Source organism: Vanessa tameamea, chromosome 10 (assembly GCF_037043105.1).
Source record: "Vanessa tameamea isolate UH-Manoa-2023 chromosome 10, ilVanTame1 primary haplotype, whole genome shotgun sequence".
Classification (NCBI taxonomy): Eukaryota; Metazoa; Arthropoda; class Insecta; order Lepidoptera; family Nymphalidae; genus Vanessa; species Vanessa tameamea.
Genome location: NC_087318.1, coordinates 8,691,311 through 8,711,715, shown reverse-complemented (window position 1 = coordinate 8,711,715; position 20,405 = coordinate 8,691,311). Strand labels below are relative to the sequence as shown.

Genomic DNA, 20,405 nt, shown 5'->3' with positions numbered 1-20,405 from the left:
AGTAATTTGGTCGTGTAAGAGCAAAAGACAGATAGACAGACAAACGGATGGACAGACAGACAGAGAAACAGACAGATAGACAGTTACTTTCGTATTTATATATAAAGGTATGGTAGGTATTAGGTAAAAAAAATATCCATTTCTTACGGCGATAGATTCGACTAACCAACGCTACTGCATGCAATATGTTACTATTAAGTTTTTAGACAATTGTTTAATATTTATAATAATAATGAAACCGTAAATTTATGAAATACCTATTTTTTATGTAGTCGAAGATATCAATGATTAAGTACTTAAGTTATTGGCAAATCAATAGTTTATTTTCAATAGGAATTTTTAACATTATATATATTGTCCAAAACATACCTATTCAAAAATATAAAATATTAGTAACAAAAGATGAGCCTACACAATTAGGACACACCGTGTTATAACATTAATTTAATTTAGATATTAATATTTTTTTCAACATAGATTAATTATTAAATATATTATTCTATAATCACTGGAAAATAATATCTCTGTACCATTTAAAAAGATAACGCAAGTAATCGACTTACTTTTACTCCAATGTTCACTCACTGTAATATATACACTGACTTTTAGAAACGGAATCAAAATAGTGGTATCATATACTTTTCATTATTTTTTTTTAAAACAATCACATTTTAAAAATTAGTTGTATAAATGGTTTATATATCGTATTGATACTCTGTGCTGTCACACCTTACAGCTTCATTTCGCGTAGCTGCCTGAACTATGGATTTTGTCGAAGAGTCACCAGATAAAATTCTTTGCCATGCGCGTTCCGTCCACGCAACAGCTGTGAAACAAGCTCCGTTGCTGATAAATGCACGTATTGTTACAGCGCCAAGACCACGTCCCATGCAACGCCAACCATCTGCTCGCACCGACTTTACAAAACAATCCCATGCTCCTGTATATCGTCCTACTACATCACCTTGAATTCTAGATTTGACAACGTCTACAGGGTATAAAATTACCCATGATAATACTCCAGCCATTCCACCAGCTGTGAAAACTTTCATTGCGGATTGGTGTCCACGAGTCATAGCTTCGTATGATGTGAAGTAAATCGCAAATGATAGGCTATCACGACTTATTGTTATTGTCAAGCCTCGGAAAAGTGCTCTGTATCCTCCTGTTCGTAATATATGGCGCGCTCCGGCCCATGCTCCTGTTGGCATTCCTTGACCTGGGGTAGCAAGCTGTTGTCGCGTTTTGACAAGTTCAACTGGGGCGCATGCGAAACTTTGTAACGTTCCTGCTGTTCCACCAGCTATTGCGTATGACACCAGAGAGTCTGGATTCGGTAACATTCGTTTGGTATTGCCATATGTCCCAAAAACTATAGCGTTTATTCCTGCTACACCTCCTAGAGGTGCACCCACTCCACGGTAAGCACTGGAAAGTGTTCCTCCTTTAAATAGAACTTTAGCACATTCCAATGCGCTACCTCTACCCGATTGAACGTGGACCTTTAATGTGTCTAACGGATGACCAGCGATAATGCCAGCACAACCTGAAATAATATCAGTAAAACATTATGTTCATTATATAATTATATTTAATTGTTTATGTAATATTTTGATTGAAGCCTATAAAAATAATTGTATCGTTACATTATTTTATGGGTGCAGGATCTGAATTAAAAAGTAAAGACAAATGGGTACAAAATAGATAATTACCTCCAATGCATCCAGCTATGAAGTCCAGGGCCATTTCAAGTAGTTAAAAGTAAAAAGAAATTATTCTAAACGAATGATATCTGCAACGAAATAATTGATTTTACTAAAACATATCCGTTTGTTATATACCTAAAAATATATAAGAATTTATTCATTTCAATAGGTAATCATAATAATATTCGTACTGGTATCATATCGCCGTGCCGCTGTCGAAACAAAAGCTTGGCGTATAGCAAACTTACAGTATCATTCGCTATCAATAGCCGTATAATTATTTATAAACTATTGTTGAGAAGATGGCAAAAACGACCCCTGATAAGAATAAAGTATGAATGCTTACCTTGTATTTGTTGTTCAAATCAAATAATCGTAGTGTGAATTGACGTTGTCTCCACTAGATGTTATACCAATAAACATATTGTTGGAAGTATGGGTTAAACACTAAGATACAGCCTCTTGGATGTGAAGCGTGATTATCCAGAGCAGTCCACCGGCCGGTCACCGTCCGTCTCGCAATCGCCTGCGCCCGCCCGCTCGAGACCCTTCCATATTATCTCTGCAGGTCATGTTTATCTCTAGGGGCGCCATACTACTTTTAATACCTACTATATTTGATAAATACACAAATTTAATGGTATCACTTTAATTTAAATTTTCTTTTTCGTAACTAATTTTTCTATCATTTCATCCCGGCTATCTTTATACCTAAATGTGTCTAAATAAATACTGAATAACGCCTATGCTTGTAGAGGTACATAACACATTTTATTTTCATCCCCAGTTTTGGTCTAATTTATAGATTTAACCCAACCCAACCCAAACCCAAAAGTTTAGGTATTCTCATGTAATAAGTACATTATAATGACAGTAAGAAATTGAACGAACACGAGTCACAAAATCAAATCGCGGCTTGTAAAATTGAAAATTATGTAACATAATAATAACAATTAACAACATTATATGCTGACAATTGAAACAATTTAAATATTAATATAAATTGGAACCATATCTAAATATGGTCGTAATGTGTTCAATCTGTGAAGATGTATGTTATTAAGTTGGAATAAAACAGATTGAACATATTTACTATTCGTTTTATTATTTGTACTTTTTTATCACAGCACATAAATTGTAAACCTATCGGTTAATATTGCTACCGATTTTTTTTTGTGATTATTTGTTTTTTTTAATTAATATCTTATCGAACTAACGAAGGCAATTATGGGTTTAGATGTACATATACGTATACTAATGATTATATAATATTTAAGTAGGTATCTCTCTCAACAAATTCCCAGTATCAGTCTGGAGTTTGGAAGTTGATATTGATGTCCGTTAGTCCTGCGCCTGAACTACCTCCCATCGTGTCAGATTTTTGTAGAATAGTAGGTAGTGGTAGTGGTGCTGTACTTGCCCACATATTCGTGCACTATGATAGTAACGGAGTTAGTAATTGTCGATAATAACCACCTTGGCAAAAATTATTTTAGGTTTGAAAATTTTAAACGCTTGACTGACTAAAGCTAACTTAACTAGCTAGTTAAGTTAAGTACGTTAAGTAAGTAGCTAGCTAGCTAGCATAACTGTATGAGGGAATCATAAACTTTACTGTGTGGTGTGTTTCTAAAGTGCAAACTCAATCACAACTTATGCAATTCTTCAAAAAATTACTACCCAATTGTTAGTTTATATACTTAGTACTTTTTGCTAAAATTTAGGTAATTACCAAAATTTTGACAAACGCGTGTTGACAACACAGATATAACATTCAAAAGTTTTGTAAACTTCCTGGCTTCTACAATTTTATTATTATATATACGAGATTTATTAACATTTTTTCCCATTAGCAGCCTGTAAATTTCCCACTGCTGGGCTAAAGGCCTCCTCTCCCTTTGAGGAGAAGGTTTGGAGCACATTCCATCACGCTGCTCCAATGCTGGTTGGCGCACACACACATGTGGCAGAATTTCGTTGAAATTAGACACACGCAGGTTTCCTCACGATGTTTTCCGTCATCGCCGAGCACGAGATGAATTATAAACACAAATTAAGCACATGAAAATTCAGTGGTGCCTGCCTGGGTTTGAACCCGAAATCATCGGTTAAGATGCACGCGTTCTACCCACTGGGCCATCTCAGATAACCTCATTATGCTATTCATGTTGAAAGTATGAATAGGCATCAAAGAAAAAGTAATAAAAAAAGATTGGTTACGATAAACAGTAATAAAACCAAATAATAATACACAATATAAATGTAAAAAGTAAAGCTAAAATGAACTAATCATCCAATTCCAACATTTTTTCATTGAAAGCTATATTATGAATGAAATAAAAATAACAGTGTAAGTTATATTTAATATCATATCATTTTCAAGCTAAGCCGTATCGGGTCGCTAGTGTGATTTTTTTTACTTACTTAATGTTTCGTTATATTTTATTAATATAAGTTTTTCTGCAGATATATTTCAGGGAACATGAAATATTAGAATGACAAAACTAGTAATCACTATCAACTATCAGCTGTTTCTTGTGGGAACTCAGGTCACGGGGATCATCGACGCGTAGTGCTTACGAAAAGTATAGATATTGCGACGCCTGACCATTTCATACTTTATTTAATATTACTTATTACGCGTTATTTTTTATTGATTAGATTCGTTAAAATATTCCTTGAAACAACCTGCAAATGTCTTTCTTTCAGGATAAGGCCTCCACTAATTTTGAGGAGAAGTTTACCTACCACCGCGCAGCTCCAATGTGTGTTGATGTGGATAATTTTCACCTAAGATTTAAGACATGCAGATTCCCTTGCGGTTTTTTTCTTTGCTGCAGCTTAACTCAAGGTTAATTTTAAACACAAATTAACCTCTTGAAATTTCAGTGGTTCTTATTTTTGTGGATTCGACAGAGGTTTAAGATTTCATAGTCAACTGCAACTACAGCCTCCTGCATATTATATAGTCGGCGAAGAGTGTGGCCAAAATTGTAATTATATGATTGTTCTATCTACTTACAGACACATATTTTGGGTAACAGTCAATGGAATAAATAAAATACGGTTCTGAGTAAGAAGCCCTGTTTTTTGTTTGTTGATGTAGATTAATATTCACCACGCTCGCTTAAGTGATGCCTATTTATTTTTTGCTTATACCCGGATCATAAATTTCAGAAAAAAAAACGGCAGAGGATAAGAGACTTATATTTTGGCTTCTAAAAATGGAAATAGTTTTTAGCTACTCAGACGGTATGCTAGCCTAGTGCTAAAGCCTCGACTTCGCAACTAACTTGGAGAAACTTTCTTTTCGAAGTCAATGAAATTAAAGTAAAAAAAATAGAATTCTTGTTTATACAGGTTATGTTCGTAACAAGAAATATATCAAAATATAATTAAAAAATTTTTTGTGACTCCACATATCGTAAAATATAAATGAAGAGGTTTGCCAGGTTCGAACTGCAGAATAGGTAAAAAAGATTGAGGCTTTCAAGTATTTTTTTAAATCGTGAAAGGAAGTAAGTCGTTCATTAGCGTATTGATAATTCAAACTTATAATATATTTTTTAATAAATAGTAAATTAATTTAATAATAAGCGTCAATAACAGCTAAACACGGCATGTACATATTTAATTTAAAGAAGATTATTACCAAGTAGTTTTTGTTTAATTATGTTCTGTTTACTACTGGTTTGTTGTCAATATTTAAACTTCTCATATAAATTTATATCATTACCTACTCCTACTATCCGACAATACGCGAGATTACAAATGTACTTATAATTATATTAAAGACTGCATGATGTCAAATCTTTGCTTTTTTAAAAATTCATAAATTTAAAAAAAAAATGTGTCAAGTAAACTGCCAACTTCAAAATTCAAATTGACAAATTGATAATTTACTATTTATATAGTAGTCAGTAAGAAAATTGACAAAAAAATCGCATTTCGTTACCTGTCTAGATTTTAGAAAATTAAAGTTTTGTTAGAGATTAATTTACAATTGTGAGAATCCGTTAAATTTTAGATTCATAAGATTGTGTTGACTCTTTTCCGTGAAACATTAATTAGAAACTTTTAGGTGTTGTACAAAACAATCGAAAACATAAATCGTTTGTACTGGTGCAATAAATACAGTTTTTCGAAATGCTTTCATCAATCGCAATATTTATATCTTAATACATACGTATTGGCATATGCCCTAAGTTTAAGTTTTTTTATTTTAAATAGAATTGATTTTTGAATAGAAAATTATGTCGAACCAAAACAACGAAAATTCTAATGATTTAGAAAATGAAATACCACTAACTGCTATAGTATATAACAAACACATAGAACAAAGTAAAACAGTCATGCCAAAAAATATGTTTCAAAATGAATCTACATCAAATCCAGGGATATCTATAGATATTAAATATGTTTGTCGAATATGCCTAACGGCTGAAAATAATATGATTTCACTGATGTCTACAGTTGGATGTGATGTCTTGGCTGATATGTTCACATCTATTTCTTCCATTAAAGTATGTTTTTATTTACTTTTAATAGTTTTTTTTTAATTTACCCCAGGAGCGATTGCAGCTTCATTCTTTAAAGATTATATTCAAGATATCTGTGGTTATCTCTGTAAAACAGTACCTCAAAGAAGTTTTTTTTGTGACTTAACAAATAGATGGAATATGATTTAAATTTTGAATGAATTCCTTATTAATATATAACATTTTCGTAAAATGAACACAATTTCGAGGGATTGACCATGACCACGTTGACCCACCTCTCATATTGCTCCTGATTGATCCTTAAACAAACTTTATAATAATTAGTGAATAATAAGAATAAGAGATTTCTTAGAAATCATCATCCTTATAGATAAAAAATAGATATCTTTTTGAATTAAATATTAACAATTTCAAGGATAAGATTGTGAGAAATAATGTCATAATACGTTATTACAGGTTTCTTCCCATGAAAGCCTTCCGTTACAAATATGTGTTCCATGTCAAAGGGATATCTTACATTGCTATAAATTTAAGCTCAAATGTAACAAGACAAACAACATTTTGAGGTCCTTATTAAAGGACAAATGTAATAGTAACCTTATTGGCTACAATACTAGGTAAGCTTAAGGGTATTTCTAAATCCTTATCATAATAAACTTCAAACAAACAAATATATTCATCATTTGCATTTGTAGCGATTTAGATAAAGTGGATCAGATAACACAAACAATGTTTGATGACGTTGTAAGATTAAATCAAATGCAACAGAATGAAATTAATACTCTAAAAGATGAAACATTAAAAGAAGAGCAAGATCTTAAAACAGAAATTAATGAAGATCATGACGGTATTATATTCTAAGAAATATATATGATTATATTATTATGTGATTGGTATTAAATTTTAAGAAATATATCGGTGCCATTTATTACTTTAGTAGAAGTATGTCTTAAGTATTATTTATATGTTGAATATTTTGAATTTATAACTTTTTATTAACACAGACCTTAAAAAGTAGGTTAAGAATTTTTTTGTTTTTTCCTTATTTTAAAAATCATGTTAATTAATACTTGCTGTTAAATAGATAAAGTTTAAAATTCTATTTTAATATTTTTACAGAAATTGAATATTTAGAGGATGACATTTTTTATGACAATGATGTTAAAAATGAAGAGGATAAAAGGTACTGAAATTAAATTAAGAATGACCAAACAGTTATTTCTCTATTATTTTTATATTTGTTTATATCAAATTATTACTAAAACATTTCTATTTCAGAAGTGAAGAGACACTTGAATTAACAGGTATGGCGTTTTAGTCATTTGTATGAAAATTTTTTAGTTAACTTCATAATAATAGAATAATAAATTATGTAAATTTCAGATAAAGAAAAAAAATATAATCAAAAAAGTTTTAAAGCAAAGAAGAAAAGATTTAATTGCAACAATTGTTTTAAGGTAAGTTTTATTTATAATTGTATAATTTCTTTGAAGACTATTCGTTCGGTTTCTTTTTTTCCTTTGTAATTCTTGTTAGATAATGCTGTATAGTCTACAATATTTAATACTGGTTGTCACCCGCGTTTAGGTTCAGTGGTTCAGCAGAAAGCAACAGACTGACAGACAGTGTTACTTTCGCATTTATATTATATTAGTATAGATATATAAATAAAAGTTTAGTTTATCTATCTAAAATAATCGTTTTGTAAGTATGCACTAAGAAAAATATGCCTTACAAGTTAAATATTCGAATTTTTTTATTGTCTTTTTTTAGAATTTCCTAAAATCTAAAACACTGAGAATACACGTCCAGACATGTCATAGTGGTAAAACATTCCCGCCATTTGGTTGTGGACAGTGCAAAGATTCCTTTAATTCTCAAGAAGATCTGCACATACATTCGGCACTGCACGTCAAGGGTACCCACTGGACATGCAATAAATGTTTCAAAGACTTTACAGGTATGATTTCTTTTAAAATAAATTCAATAATAATAGTTTGAAAGTTTAATTCCTGTTTCTAATAATGATTCCAAATTGACCTGCTAAGAGTCTGGAAGTTTTTAAGAATGAAGGAATAGAGGGTGTACTTGTCTTTGCCCATATAATCAGCCTGTAAATTTCCCACTGCTGGGCTAAGGCCTCCTCTCCCGTTGAGGAGAAGGTATGGAGCATATTCCACCACGCTGCTCCAATGCGGGTTGGTGGAATACACATGTGGCAGAATTTCGTTGAAATTAGACACATGCAGGTTTCCTCACGATGTTTTCCTTCACCGCCGAGCACGAGATGAATTATAAACACAAATTAAGCACATGAAAATTCAGTGGTGCCTGCCTGGGTTTGAACCCGAAATCATCGGTTAAGATGCACGCGTTCTAACCACTGGGCCATCTCGGCTCTCTGTTATTATTATGTTTATGTTATGATCGTGACTACCGCGTTCGTTATCGGTCAATAGATCATTATAATTATTGTAATATATTGTCAATAATTGTTTCAGAACGCAACAGATTCAGACGTCACATCCGGCGTCACATGGAGACGAAGCGCCACGCGTGCGAGGCGTGTGACAAAACGTTCTCGGAGCTGTGCGCCCTGCGCAGACACTCGCGCGTGCACACCGGGGAGAAGGTCGAGAAGAGGTATCGATGCGATATATGCGATAAAAGGTACATTCAATTTTATTTGGTAGGTGTAATGACATTATTGAATAAATCTATTCGATCGCTTTAGACCTGTTTATATTGTGTGATCTGCTTAAATATTTTAAGTTGGATTCAATCATAAGATATTATTTATTTAGATGATTTTGTTTGGAAGAATCTATGGCATTATAGTACGCTGTCAAGATTGTCAATAGGGTATTCTACTGTTTCAAAAAGTACTTCAAAATGTTTCCTACGTGACATTGGCGAAATAATCTGTGCCCTGTGGCACAACTAAAAGCCATTAAACTAAGAATTGAATTGAATTCAAAATTTTGATTATCCTACTAAAAGTCACAAAAAAATATATTTCGGCAAAATAAACACGTATTCTTGCCAAAAAATTAAATTAAATTTTAAACCTTTTTTATTCCCGCAAAAACGCTGTCAGTCATTTTGGTGACGTCATATTGATAAAAACAACAGTCGGGTATGTACTCGATTGGCCCTCATTCAACGTTCACAGCCATGAATATTTAGTGTTTTTTGGGAAAATAATGAATTACAATCGCTATCGTTGGTGTGTGATGTACAAATACTAGCATTAAAACTCCAGAAAAGTTGTTTATCAAAGAGCCAGGTGATATTGAAATGACAGTTTTTGCTCAACTCGTTTCAGCTCGTGTTTTAGGTCACATGATATACAGACTATAAATTACACCTTTAATTTTAATATAATAAAATAATAATGCGCTTTTATAACTCAAAGTCAAAATATTTAAGTATATTTCTACCCTTTTTTTTAATGATTATCAAATTTCATAATTTATTTTTACTACCGAAAGTACCCTATTATGAAAAATTCAATATAATGCCATACCTTGTGGTAGAGTTGAAGAGCTACCCCAGGTGACCTAAGGCCGTCTAACGAAATTTCGTTAATTGCAATCGTCAAACCATCGTGGTTGTAAGCGTCTCAACAACTCGTATGGTGGAGGTAAACCGACCCACCAACAAAAGCCTTCCCAAGGTTGTCGTCATAGACGACGGCGGGTAATGGTCCGCCAGGTCAAAGAAGTGCGACAAGTTCGTGACGCCGGCGCTCGCGCAGGTTCTGCGACAGCAGCCAGCTGGCGGCGCACTCGGCGCGCCACACGGGCGTGCGGCCGTGCGCGTGCGAGTGCGGGAAGACCTTCCCGTCGCGCCGCCTGTTGGCCTCGCACCGTCTCGTGCACTCCGACCTCAAGCGGTTCGCGTGCGACTACTGCGATAAACGGTGAGGCCGTGTCCTCTTTATAATGAAGAATATTCGTTTTCGAGTATTTTTAAAGCGAATATAAAATCGACATATTATGCATATTTTGAATAATTAAAGACGAAATTTAAACTTTTTCAGATTTCGTCACGAATCGACTCGCAATACGCACCACCGCACCCATACGGGCGAGAAGCCTTACATCTGCTCGATATGCGGCAAGACGTTCATACAGAGCTCTAACCTTAAGCTACACATGCGTACTCATACGGGTATATTATTTTATACGTGCAAAATACATTTTATCAGATGTTATATGTATACTAATTGTAAAACATTTCATTCAAAACAGGTCATACTTTTTGTATTTTTTATCAATGTACAATACCTATAATAATTCTCTGAACTGTGTTTGTTAATAAATTAAAAAAAGTACATAAAATTAAAGAAGCATGTTTTTTATAGGTGAAAGACCATACACGTGTGACGTTTGTGGGCGGAAGTTTACTTCTGGCTCCTCACTAACGTGTCACCGTCGCACGCACACCGGGGAGAAACCCTACAGTTGTCATATCTGTGGTAAAAGGTAACAGAAATAAATATATTTATTCAATTAGACCATTCAATATTACAGCGTAAATAATTCACATATTTTTGAATTTAACAGAATTATACATAAAAAAATTAAATAATACTACTTAATACTAATTCCTCGTTTATTTTAGATTTGCTAGGACAGACATTCGCACACACATGCGCCAGCACACCGGCGAACGGCCTTTCGCCTGCTGTGTTTGTCCCAAGAAGTTCATCAATGCGGCACGACTACGTGACCACTATCTCATACATACGGGTACCTTTTTATGCTGATTTAAAATGCAAATTGCTCCTTTATTATTCAATAAATATTTCTGTATAGAAAAGCATATTTCAATTTATTCAACATTAAAATATTATTAAATACATTTTGCAGGTGAAAAACCCTATGAGTGTGCCATTTGTAATGAAAAATTTAAAAAGAAAAGTTATCTGGCGAAACATCTAAGAAGCCACGATAAAGAGAAAAAAATAAAAGAGAAAAAGATTGTAATTGTTCAACAATTACCTTTCGTGATGGATAATAATTTAATTTATGCAGAGAGTGCCACTAATGAAATAGCTATAAAAGATACTCCAGAATCGAATGTTGATACTGAATACGAGAATAAAGAAGTCACTTTGGTTACAGAAGAAGTTCCTTTGGAAGTATCTGGAGAGCTTGTATTGGAGGATGACAGTAATGTGAAGGCAGAACTCGTAGTGGTCAATGTTGGACATAATGATATAAATTACGAAGAGGGGGAAATATGTCTAAATACAAATAATATTAAGTATGAAAATAATCGAAATACACATAATGGTAGTTTAGTGACTGTGGATGAAGGTGAGGTGAATATATCCGAGTCCGCCTCAGTGTTGGAAGGAAGTGCAGTGAAATTATACCAGTTAGACCAAAGTTTAGTGCAAATACATACATCTGGCCGACATATTACTATCCAAAAGATTACTAGTAAAATGACTACTAACTTCAATTAAACAATTTATCTATAAAATTATAACAATTAATTACTTCAATAAATATTATTTATCAAATTTATTTTCTCTAAACATATGCTTTTTACTTGATGGTAGAGTTTTGTTCAAGTTTGTCTGGGTAGCTACCACCCACTCATCTGGTATTCTGCCGCCAAACAGGAAGTATTGTTGTGTTCTGTTTTGAAGTATGAGTGAGACAGTGTAACTAAAGGCGCAAGGGATACAACAACTTAGTTCCTAAGGTTGTTGGCGCATTAGCGATGTAAGGAATGGTTAGTATATCTATCAGTGTTAATGTGTATGTGGTGGTGACAACTTAACATCAAATGATCCTTTTGCCAGTCTGCCTACCTAATAAATAATTAAATATTTTGGAATGTGTTATATGTGCCTAACCAAACCATTTTTTTTAACACATATTTTACTTTTAGTAGTAACTATCGGCAATTACAGTCGAAATAGATATAGATAAAGGAATTTTATTAAGCCTGTCTGGTTAGGTACCACCCACTCATATATTCTTACGCCAAGCAGCAATACTTAGAATAATAGTAGAACTTTTTTATGTCTTACACCTGACGACCAATTTTAAAACGCGAGCGAAGGCGAACGCGCGCGATAACTAGTAAAATAATAATTTGCATTTTTTATGAATCCATAATTAATACTATAATTTAGATCCAAAATGTCATATTAGAATATTTGACTTACTTCTCGGTCTTCCTGTCCTAAGTTGAGCTTATAATGTCTACAGACTCAATAAAGTTATTGTAATTCTTAATTAAATATAGTAATAAAGGTAAAAAAATCACCAATGATTTCTGTGGCCCAGAAAGGGCTACATTTTGAAATAGAAGAATACTTATATAGTTTATTTTTCCTATTTAATTAAAACAAGCTATATTTATATAATAAATAAATTTATTTCAATTTAATCTGGAACATAATTACAATAACTAAATGCATTTCTTAGAACCATGATGACTTCTTACCCTGTTGATATTTTTGAATATTTACAAGCATAGAATCATGTATTTCTGCTGCATTTCTATTTTGTCCATAATAGTCAACAAACTCTCCATCAGGGTCTACCAGGTATATTATAATTGTGTGATCCACCTGTATTTAAAATATTGCATGTATAATGTATGTTTGATATCAATTATAACATTTCTTTACTAAAAAGCTTGACTGTTTTTTGTTAACAGATTTTACTTTCTGGTGGAGCTTGTACAAGCTCGCCTGGGTATGTACCACCCACTTGGCAGGTATTTTACTGTAAAACAATAGTATTTAATATTGTTTTGTGCACTGGCAATATAAAGGATGGTTAATATTTCTTGTAATGCTAATGCCTATAGAGAGTGGTGATCAGTTACCATAAGATGACCAATTTGCCCAACTACCTAATCTATATAAATTCTTTAATGCTAGTAAAACAAAAACAACTTTAATTATTTTTTCTTTCTGACATTTTATACTACCATTTAATGTGTTTTATTCAAATATCTTATAAAATTAAGACTGCTACTCACAATATAATCATTATCAACATCCTGAGGTCCAGCACTAAAGTATACTCTGTAGGATTTACATGCCTGTTGTACTTGTTCTTTTGTACCCGTTAGACCTAACAATCTTGGTGTAAATTCTTTGCAATACCTAACAATAGAAGAAAGAATAGTAATATTAAATCATGTTGATAATAAGAAATATTACAATGTCAATTGGAGGACTTACTTTCCCACTATTTCTGGTGTATCCCTCTGGGGATCAACTGATATGAATAAAGGCTGCAAAGGTGGTGCTGATGGAGTCTGGTCTACAAGAATAGAAAAAACATTAACTTACTATGTCCTTTTATTTCTTTAAGCTTGAAATATTTATTAGAAGTAAAATTATGACTGATTTTTCAAATAAAATGCTAGGTTTTGAATGAATATCAAAAGAAATCTCTCTCTTTGATTTTATATGTTAAATAAATATAAGTATTTTATCACATTACCATGTCTATTAACAACTTCTGCTAGTTTCTCCAGTTCATCGGGACATATGTCAGGGCAATGTGTGAAGCCAAAATATATTAATAACCATTTACCAAGGAAATCTGTACTTTTTACTTTTCTTCCCTGTAATAATTAAGATTCGTATCATATTATATATCTGCAAGAATACTAATTTAGGTGATATATTATAATTATGATAGTCTTAAGTATCTATTATGTATCAATATAAATAAACTTGCTGGTAACAACATTAATTTTGAGATAGGATATTTACTAACACCATTAACTTTTATACAACTGTTTTTAACCATTTGTGAGTCCATATATTATTATTCATTTCTATTTATTTGATATATAGGGTAGGTAGGTATATAGGATAGTGAGAAGGTATAGGTTATGTGTATATGTGGTATAAAGTTTCTAAATATCATCTAATTATAAAATAAAATAAAAAAACCAAAAAGATAGTTTTAAAAATTGTAATGTCAATCACACTTCACTTTCAATAATTTCCCACCTTATGGTTACAAGCTATCATTAGCTAATGATAATATTATGATGTAAGATTAATTTATCAGAGGGGCTATTTATATAACCATAAAAACTCTTTGTTTTAAAATAAATAAGTCTACTTACTTCAGAATCAACCAGCTCAAATGTACCGCCTATTTTGGCTTTGCCAAGTTGCCGCTTCCTTTCACGATCTATCGCTTCTTGTTTTTCTTTTCTCACGTACAACATAAATCCTGTAAGACCACCACCGACAACCGCTGTAACAGCCATTGACTTCCATGTGATTGGTCCGGTAAATTTCTTTGGTTTTAACTTAGGTGGTACGGCACATAGTTTAACTGATGTTGTTGATAAAAATCGACTTAAGGGTCTCATTGTACTTCTTAAAATTGAGTTCATTTTAAATGAAAAACTCCTAGATTTTTACTTTTGCTTATCAGAATATCCGTTTATTACAATAATCACACGTTTCAATAATTATTTACAGATTTTTCATTCTAAGTACTCCTAATACAAAAATTATTCAGGGTTGGTAGTAAGTCATATCAGTTATAACTTATAAGACAAGAATGAAGATGACAATTGACAGCTGTTACACTTACGTTACGAGTTACGTTAAGAGTTACGAGACAAGGAACAAAGACGTCAGTAACAAAATAAAAGGTTAAGTAGCAAAGGATCTCGTAATTTTATACTCGTATTTTCATAAGTTGAAACGATTTCGTTATCATTTGCCAATGTTGTTACATAGAAAAATAATAATATTGATACCGCAAATGTCAGACGTCAGCTGATCGCATCTTCTATCCTATTCTGTGAAAAATAAAATAGAATTCAAATAGTTTATTTGTTACAATGAAGAAGTTTACATAATTTTTTTTTTGAAACATTATAAAAATTTAGATAAAATAAAACAAACACGTGAAAGAATCGATAAAATATCTTAAGAAATAAGAAAGTTATGGGACTTTGAAGTTGGGGTTTTAAGAATAATTTTGTTATACGTGGCGTTCCGTCGTGTGACGTCATTTGACCTAGACGACACATCGGGTGTTCGCCGAGTACGTACGAAATACGAATGTATTGTTGTGTAGTTGCTCACGCCATTCGATTCGTATTTTGTTTATTACCCGATGGCAGAAGTTAAAAAAAATGCTTACAAATATTATATTGTTCCTATGTGTCAAAGCACAACATTTCAAAATCCCAATAAAATATTTTTTCGTGTACCAAATAATATAACAATAAGGAAAAAATGGTGCAAAGTAATGAAGCGTGATTTAATTGGCCCTAAAAGCACCAAATATGTGTGTGAAGATCATTTTGATGTAAGTAACTATTAATATATCTTTTGAGTCGTGAGTAAGTTTGGAATAACTGATTCAGTAAAAATAACTACTTATATATTTTATGTAAATTTATTTAAGTGCTGTGAAAATATAATTTATTTACAGGTTGAAAATGACACAGAAAATTTAGTAAAACATCGACTGGTTGGGGGAACATTAAAGTTAAAACCCGAAATATATTCTCATAAATTTGACTGTCAAAAGGCAGTGAAACCTCAAAAAGAACGAGGAGCATATGAAAAAAGATGTCGGATTGAATTTTATGAAAGTCTTAACAAAAGAAGCACCGTCGACTTCAAGTCAATCGTCTTCTATTCAATGTTTCGAAATTATTGAGTGTGATGCCATGGAGTCAGATGAAACAGAGGATCCGCTACCAGAGAACATTACATTTCCAGAATCAATCGATTCGAATCATCCAAATAAAAAGAGAAACAAAAGAGTTCAAGTAAACAACCAACAACCAGTACTAAACTAGAATCTGTTTTTTACTTATAATTAGGTTTTTTATTTATAAATCATATTTGTAAGTTAGACCATGTGGTTGGTTAAATAAACTTAAAAGGATGTACTTACTTAAAAAGTTTAACTCCTTTTATTTCAGCACTAACATAAAACGGATTTGAAGAAAAAAAGTCCATCACTGTGTATATATCAATATTAGGCAAATTATCACTTTGTCCTTTGACAAAACCTTCTTCCATTATAGTAAAATAAAAACTAAACACTAATAAATAAAAAATAATAAAACGACTTTACGTTAAAAAACATGAAAAATACTTGAATGAATCGTTTCGTGGTGCGGTGATACCGAACAGGTCAAATGACGTCACAGGCGAATCGTAAACTATAGACGTTCCGTACTAAAATACGTAAACTTTAATAATCTATTTCTAAGTCATTTATTGATGGATTTCAAAAATTCTTTCAGTGATGGATTAGTTTTGATCTATATTTTAATACCATTACGTTGAATATAATATTAACAACATCATGAAACTTCCTCATTATCAACAATAACAATAGCAGAATAAAACTCATTAATTAATTAAAAGTTGCGAATGAGTTTTAAAAACAATACGAACTATTTTATAATCTACGGGCTGCGTATATAATGCTATTGGATCTAAATGCCTCTACAGCATTACCAGGAGTATTTTTAAATCATTAACTTATTTATATATTTGTATATTTTCATGAAAATATGTCTTTAGTCACGTATAAATCTATATAATTAGGTATTATTTATGTAGTAAGAGTATCCGGCTTAGATCGAACTTATAAGTAGCCTTCTAGCATACTGTATAATGAGAGCCAAGATGGTCGACTGGTTAGAACGCGTGCATCTTCAATGATGATTGTGGGTTCAAACTAAGTCAAGTAACACTGGATTTCTATGTGCATAATATGTGTTTATAATTCATCTCGTGCTCGACGGTAAAGGAAATCATCGCTAGAAGCTGCTGACCGAAAAATCTGCATGTGTATAATTTCAACGAATTTCTGCCACATGTATATCTATCAACCCACATTGAAGAAGTGTGGTAGAAATAGCTACAAACTTTCTTCTCAAAGGGAGGGTTAGGTTAGCCCGCTGTGGGACATTTACAAGCCGTCATTACACTATGTAATATATTTTAAGATAATCGAACATATACATATTTGCTCATTGAAGAATCAATCAATCTTAGGACGATTACAAAAACCGGGTCATTAGATTCCGAATAAAGTTTTCATGATCGTATGAGCCATATTTAATGTCATTTCAAAAATCCCAGTTTGTTAAGAACAATTTGAAACTTGATATTCAATGATAATTAGATATAATTTGAGACTAACTGAGGATCTACATACAGAGAAAAAACTATTAAACGTCAAAATCAGTGAAGCCGTTCGCGATAAAATTGGACAATATAAATAAAAACCCATACGCTTAGAACATGACAATGACGGTTTCATGTTCTTTTTTTAAGTCTGAAAATGATTTAGGCAAAGAAACTTTTTCACTAATTGGTAGTAAATGTTACGTTTGAGTTTGATATTATGTTTAAACGAACAATTTGTACCAATAGAAGACAGTAAATGAGGTCGATTAAATGAAATAAGTAAATACTTTTTATTTATTTTATGTATGTATTTATTACCACCTTAGCGCCCCAAGCCAACCTCACCTACTCGTGGTGCATCCTGCCGACCAGCGAACGAGGCTCTGGCGACCGACTGATGGCGGTATAACCATCAAAAATAGGCGTAGCTAAATACCACAGGCCGGTGACGGACAGCAGCGTCACCGATGCGAGAAGCTGCGTCCTGCGATCACCAACCCGCCTGTCCAGCGTGGCGATTATGGGCAATACCTACAAATGCTGAACACACGTAAGCCACGGCCCCCAGTTCCCGGCGGTTCCGCTATTCCTTGTCAGGTGCTAAGAATCACCGGGCTACGGGAGGCCACCACAACCGACTGAACCTGGCGACGTACAACGGACGCACGCTACGGCTTGACTCGCATCTAGCGCAACTCGAGGTGGAACTTGGGAAAATTAGGTGGCACATAATACGGTTATGTGAAGTCCGTAGAGAGGGAGAGGATACCGTAACCCTCGAATCGGGCCACCTAATGTACTTCCGAGAGGGAGACCAACAATCCCAAGGTGGCGTTGGGTTTCCGGTTAATAAGTCCCTAGCTGACAACGTTGTGGAAATCTCCAGTGTGTCGAACAGGGTAGCATACCTCATTGTAAAGCTCACCGAGAGGTACAGCCTCAAGGTGGTGCAAGCGTACGTACCGACCTCGACCCACTCGGACGATGAAGTGGAGGAAATATTCGATGACATATCGAGGGCCCTCCACTCCACCAAGAAAACCCACTACAACGTTGTCATGGGGGACTTCAACGCTAAAGTGGGAGTATAGAATTGTAGCGAATCGGTAGTAGGACCCCATGGATTTGGAAGCAGAAATCATAGGGGGCAAATGGTTGTCAACTTCCTCGAACGGGAGGGGCTCTTTTTGATGAACTCCTTCTTCAAGAAGGAGCCCCAAAGGAAGTGGACGTGGCAAAACCCCGACACTATGACCAAAAATGAGATCGACTTCATCATGACGGACAAAAGGCACATATTAAGAGACGTCTCAGTGCTCAACAAGTTCAATACCGGTAGTGATCACCGACTTGTCCAAGGCTCTCTGAATATCAATTTTAAGGCCGAGCGCGTTCGTCTGATGAAGTCTACACTCCGACCAATCCTGCTCGAAACCATTGCGGGATCTGAAACGTTCCAGTCAAACCTGAAGAACCGATTCGCTGCCGTGAAAACCACAACAGACGTAAACCAGAACCTCGATTATGTAGTTCGAATTCTCAGAGAAGAAGGCACGAGATTTTGTAGCATGCAGCGTAAGGTCAGAAAGTCCAAACTCTCGGAAGAGACTTAGGGCTTATGAAGAAATGACGTGAAAATGCACTTGTCACTTCGTCAGAGAAACGGCAACTAAACCAAGAGATCAGCAAGTGCGTACGACACGACCTCCGGTACTCCAATACTCGTACGATTGAAAGAGCCATCGAGCAGAATCGGGGAAATCTAGAATCTAAGGTATTCGTACAATCTCTTGGAAGGAGCCACCTGATGAAGTTGACCACAGCACGTGAAGAAGTCGTTTCTTCCAAGGCGGGAGTTCTTTCGGAAATAGAGGACTTCTACGGCCGGTTATACGCATCGCATGCATCTCGACCTGATCCCGAAAATGAGGATCCTAGAGCTACATTAACACGCCATTTCACCGAAGACCTGACAGAAGTCAGTATTGGCGAAATCGAGATTGCTCTTAAATAGCTTAAAAATGGAAAAGCCCCTGGAGAGGACGGGGTTACAACAGAGTTATTGAAAGCAGGAGGTAAACCGGTACTGAGGGAGCTCCAGCTTTTTAACTTTGTCCTCTCGAAGGGTGAACTCCGGAGGCGTGGAGCAGGAGTGTGGTCGTCCTGTTCTTCAAAAAGGGAGACAAGACCCTGCTGAAGAACTATCGACCCATATCCCTACTGAGCCACGTCTATAAGCTGATTTCAAGAGTGATCATGAACCGTCTTGCCCGAAGATTCGACAAATTCCAACCCCTGAACAGGCCGGGTTTCGGAGCGGATACAGCACCCTATTCGCAGACGACAACGTCATCATGGCAGAAACACTGCAGCACCTATAACAAATGCTGAATGAGCTGGCTGCTTCTTCTATGCGCATCGGCGTACGGATGAACTTGGATAAAACCAAGGTCATGTTCAATGAACATGTTCTACCGGAACCGATTGCGATACAGGGTCCCGTCCTCGAAGTTGTTCAAAAATATGTCTACCTCGGGCAGACATTGCGATTAGGTAGAAACAATTTTGAGGACGAGGTGAATAGAAGAATTCGGCTAAGTTGGGCAGCATTTGGGAAGTTACGTCAAATCTTTACATCGTCGATCCCACAGTGCCTTAAGACGAAAGTCTTCAACCAGTGCGTCCTACCCGTCATGACATACGGAGCCGAAACGTGGACACTCACGACAAGGCTGGTCCACCAGTTTAAAGTCGCTCAGCGTGCTATGGAAAGGGTTATGCTAGGCGTTTCTCTGAGGGATCGCATCAGGTGAGGCAAATGAGGTGATCCGTCAGAGAACCAAAGTCATCGACATAGCCCACCGGATTAGTAAGCTGAAGTGGCAGTGGGCTGGCCACATTTGTCGTAGAACGGATAACCGTTGGGGAAAACGTGTTCTAGAGTGGAGACCGCGTCTCGGCAAACGTAGTGTAGGACGTCCTCAGGCACGGTGGAGTAACGATTTGCGCAAGACGGCTGGCAGGAGCTGG

At 34.6% G+C, this 20,405-nt stretch overlaps 3 protein-coding genes across 3 annotated transcripts; 1 reads left to right on the top strand and 2 right to left on the bottom strand.

Moving 5' to 3' along the window:
* Positions 1-429: 429 nt before the first annotated feature.
* On the bottom strand, positions 430-2,240 carry LOC113404109 (mitochondrial basic amino acids transporter-like). Its single transcript, XM_026644884.2, has 3 exons — positions 2,053-2,240; positions 1,713-1,792; positions 430-1,546 (listed from the first exon to the last, which is right to left on the bottom strand). Exons 2-3 carry the CDS (start codon positions 1,744-1,746, stop codon positions 696-698), a joined length of 885 nt encoding a protein of 294 aa, XP_026500669.1. The 5' UTR covers positions 1,747-1,792; positions 2,053-2,240; the 3' UTR covers positions 430-695.
* Positions 2,241-5,639: 3,399 nt separating this feature from the next.
* On the top strand, positions 5,640-11,738 carry LOC113392545 (zinc finger protein ZFP2-like). The gene is made up of 13 exons (XM_026629038.2): positions 5,640-6,229; positions 6,662-6,822; positions 6,901-7,052; positions 7,325-7,388; positions 7,484-7,509; positions 7,589-7,662; positions 7,979-8,165; positions 8,707-8,875; positions 9,963-10,127; positions 10,248-10,378; positions 10,572-10,692; positions 10,832-10,959; positions 11,080-11,738. The coding sequence occupies exons 1-13, from the start codon at positions 5,960-5,962 to the stop codon at positions 11,679-11,681; spliced, it is 2,250 nt and encodes a 749-aa protein (XP_026484823.2). The 5' UTR covers positions 5,640-5,959; the 3' UTR covers positions 11,682-11,738.
* An 846-nt stretch (positions 11,739-12,584) lies between these two features.
* On the bottom strand, positions 12,585-14,731 carry LOC113392583 (protein SCO1 homolog, mitochondrial). The gene is made up of 5 exons (XM_026629085.2): positions 14,324-14,731; positions 13,687-13,810; positions 13,422-13,503; positions 13,217-13,343; positions 12,585-12,800 (listed from the first exon to the last, which is right to left on the bottom strand). Exons 1-5 carry the CDS (start codon positions 14,597-14,599, stop codon positions 12,651-12,653), a joined length of 759 nt encoding a protein of 252 aa, XP_026484870.2. The 5' UTR covers positions 14,600-14,731; the 3' UTR covers positions 12,585-12,650.
* Between the last annotated feature and the right edge of the window lie 5,674 nt (positions 14,732-20,405).